Below are 1,664 nucleotides of genomic sequence, written 5' to 3' on the forward strand. Positions count from 1 at the left end.
CTGTAATCCCAGCTACTTGGGAGGCAGAGGTGGGAAGATCGCTTGAGCCCATGAGTTCGAGACCAGCTTGGGCAACATAGTGAGACCTTGTCTCTACAAAAAGTTTAAAAAATAGCTGGGCATGGTGGTGTGACTGTAGTCACAGCTACTTGGGAGGCTGAGTTGGGAGGATCACTTGAGCCCAGGAGATCGAGACCAGTTTGAGTAACATAGTGAGACCTTGTCCCTACAAAAAAAAACAAAAAAAAAATTAGCTGGGCATGGTGGTGTGACTGTAGTCATAGCTACTTGGGAGGCTGAATTGGGAGGATTGCTGGAGCCCAGGAGTTGAAGACCAACCTGGGCAGTGTAGCAAGACCTAAAGCTTACCTGTAGTTCCAGCTACTTTGGAGACTGAAGTAGGTGGATCACTGATGTAAATAGCCACTGTACTGCAGCCTGGGCAACATAGCGAAATCTCATCTCCTAAAAAAAAAAAAAGAAAGAAAATAAATTAGAATTCTAAAGTTGTGATTTGCACAACTCATGTGGCCCCAGGCGCTTGGGAGAAAGGAGCATGGATTTGCTTATTCTTCAAGGGATTGGGAGGACCCAGAGAGATGCTCAGGAATGAAACCACAGGCTCTTAACACCCTATTGTGGGGTAAAAGTAACACACCTTGCCCTAAACTTGGTCAGCAGCATCCACGTGGGATTCTTGAGCCGGAAAGCTGTTAAGGGCCCTGTTTTCTCCTGTCCTGTGAGTGATTAAGAGTCTCCTTTCCTTCCTTAGAACCTGGGCCCTCCCATCCTGGCTGGAGTGGCCGTGATGGTCCTCATGGTGCCCGTCAACGCTGTGATGGCATTGAAGACCAAGACGTATCAGGTAAGGCATGTGTCTCTGCAGGCCCCCAAGCCAGGCCCTAGGCAGGAGCCTCTCCATGCAGATTTTATCCAGTTCCTTCTGCTCAGTCCCTGGGGTTCTCAGCCTTGCCTGCCAGTTGGAGTCACCTGGGGAGTCTTCACAAATGCTGATGCCCGGGCCCTGTATCTGGGATTCTGATTCACTTGTTGTGAGTGGGGTCTGGACATCAAGATGTACAGCTTCCCAGGTCATTTATACTGGGCAGCCAAGCCTGAGAGCTCCTGACACGTGGTTAGACCTTGTAGGCCGGTGACTGGAATCAGAAGGTCTGGGAGCCTCCGAGAATCTTTGTTTCCCATCGTCTTGTTTATTTTGTGTGTGTGTGACTCAGCTTTCAAGAGTTGAGTGCAAATTACCCCCTACTTGTGTCCCCCTTATTAGCTCTTACCTTGTACGAGACATGGTGTTAATGTCTTTATTTGAATTAAAATAAGTAATTAATTTCTAAGATGGGGCCTTGCTCTGTTGCCTAGGCTGGTCTCAAACTCCTGGGCTTAAGTGATGCTGTTCCCTCAGCCTCTCAAAGTGTTGGGGATTACAGGTGTGAACCACCATGCCCGGCTTTCAGGTTTTTATTTTTGGAGATATTTTGTATTTTAAAATGTTTAAGTACACAAGTAATAGAGTGTGTGGTTTCTTATTATAAAAAAGTTCAAGCCGGGCTCACCCCTACAGTTTCAGCATTTTGGGAGGCCAAGGTGGGTGGATCGCCTGAGCTTAGGAATTCAAGACTAGCCTGGGGGACATGGTGAAACCCCAT

At 47.8% G+C, this 1,664-nt stretch overlaps 1 protein-coding gene across 1 annotated transcript in view; it reads left to right on the plus strand.

The window, feature by feature from the left end:
* LOC105517680 (multidrug resistance-associated protein 1-like) overlaps nucleotides 1-1,664 on the plus strand; it is a 21,869-nt gene that overhangs the window by 10,713 nt on the left and 9,492 nt on the right. Inside the window, exon 3 of the mRNA XM_011950297.1 lies at nucleotides 773-1,360. Coding sequence (XP_011805687.1) covers nucleotides 773-1,042 — 270 coding nt within the window. The 3' untranslated portion in view covers nucleotides 1,043-1,360. The remainder of the gene's footprint in view (nucleotides 1-772; nucleotides 1,361-1,664) is intronic.

This window comes from Colobus angolensis, unplaced genomic scaffold (assembly GCF_000951035.1).
Source record: "Colobus angolensis palliatus isolate OR3802 unplaced genomic scaffold, Cang.pa_1.0 Scaffold305, whole genome shotgun sequence".
NCBI classification, from domain to species: domain Eukaryota; kingdom Metazoa; phylum Chordata; class Mammalia; order Primates; family Cercopithecidae; genus Colobus; species Colobus angolensis.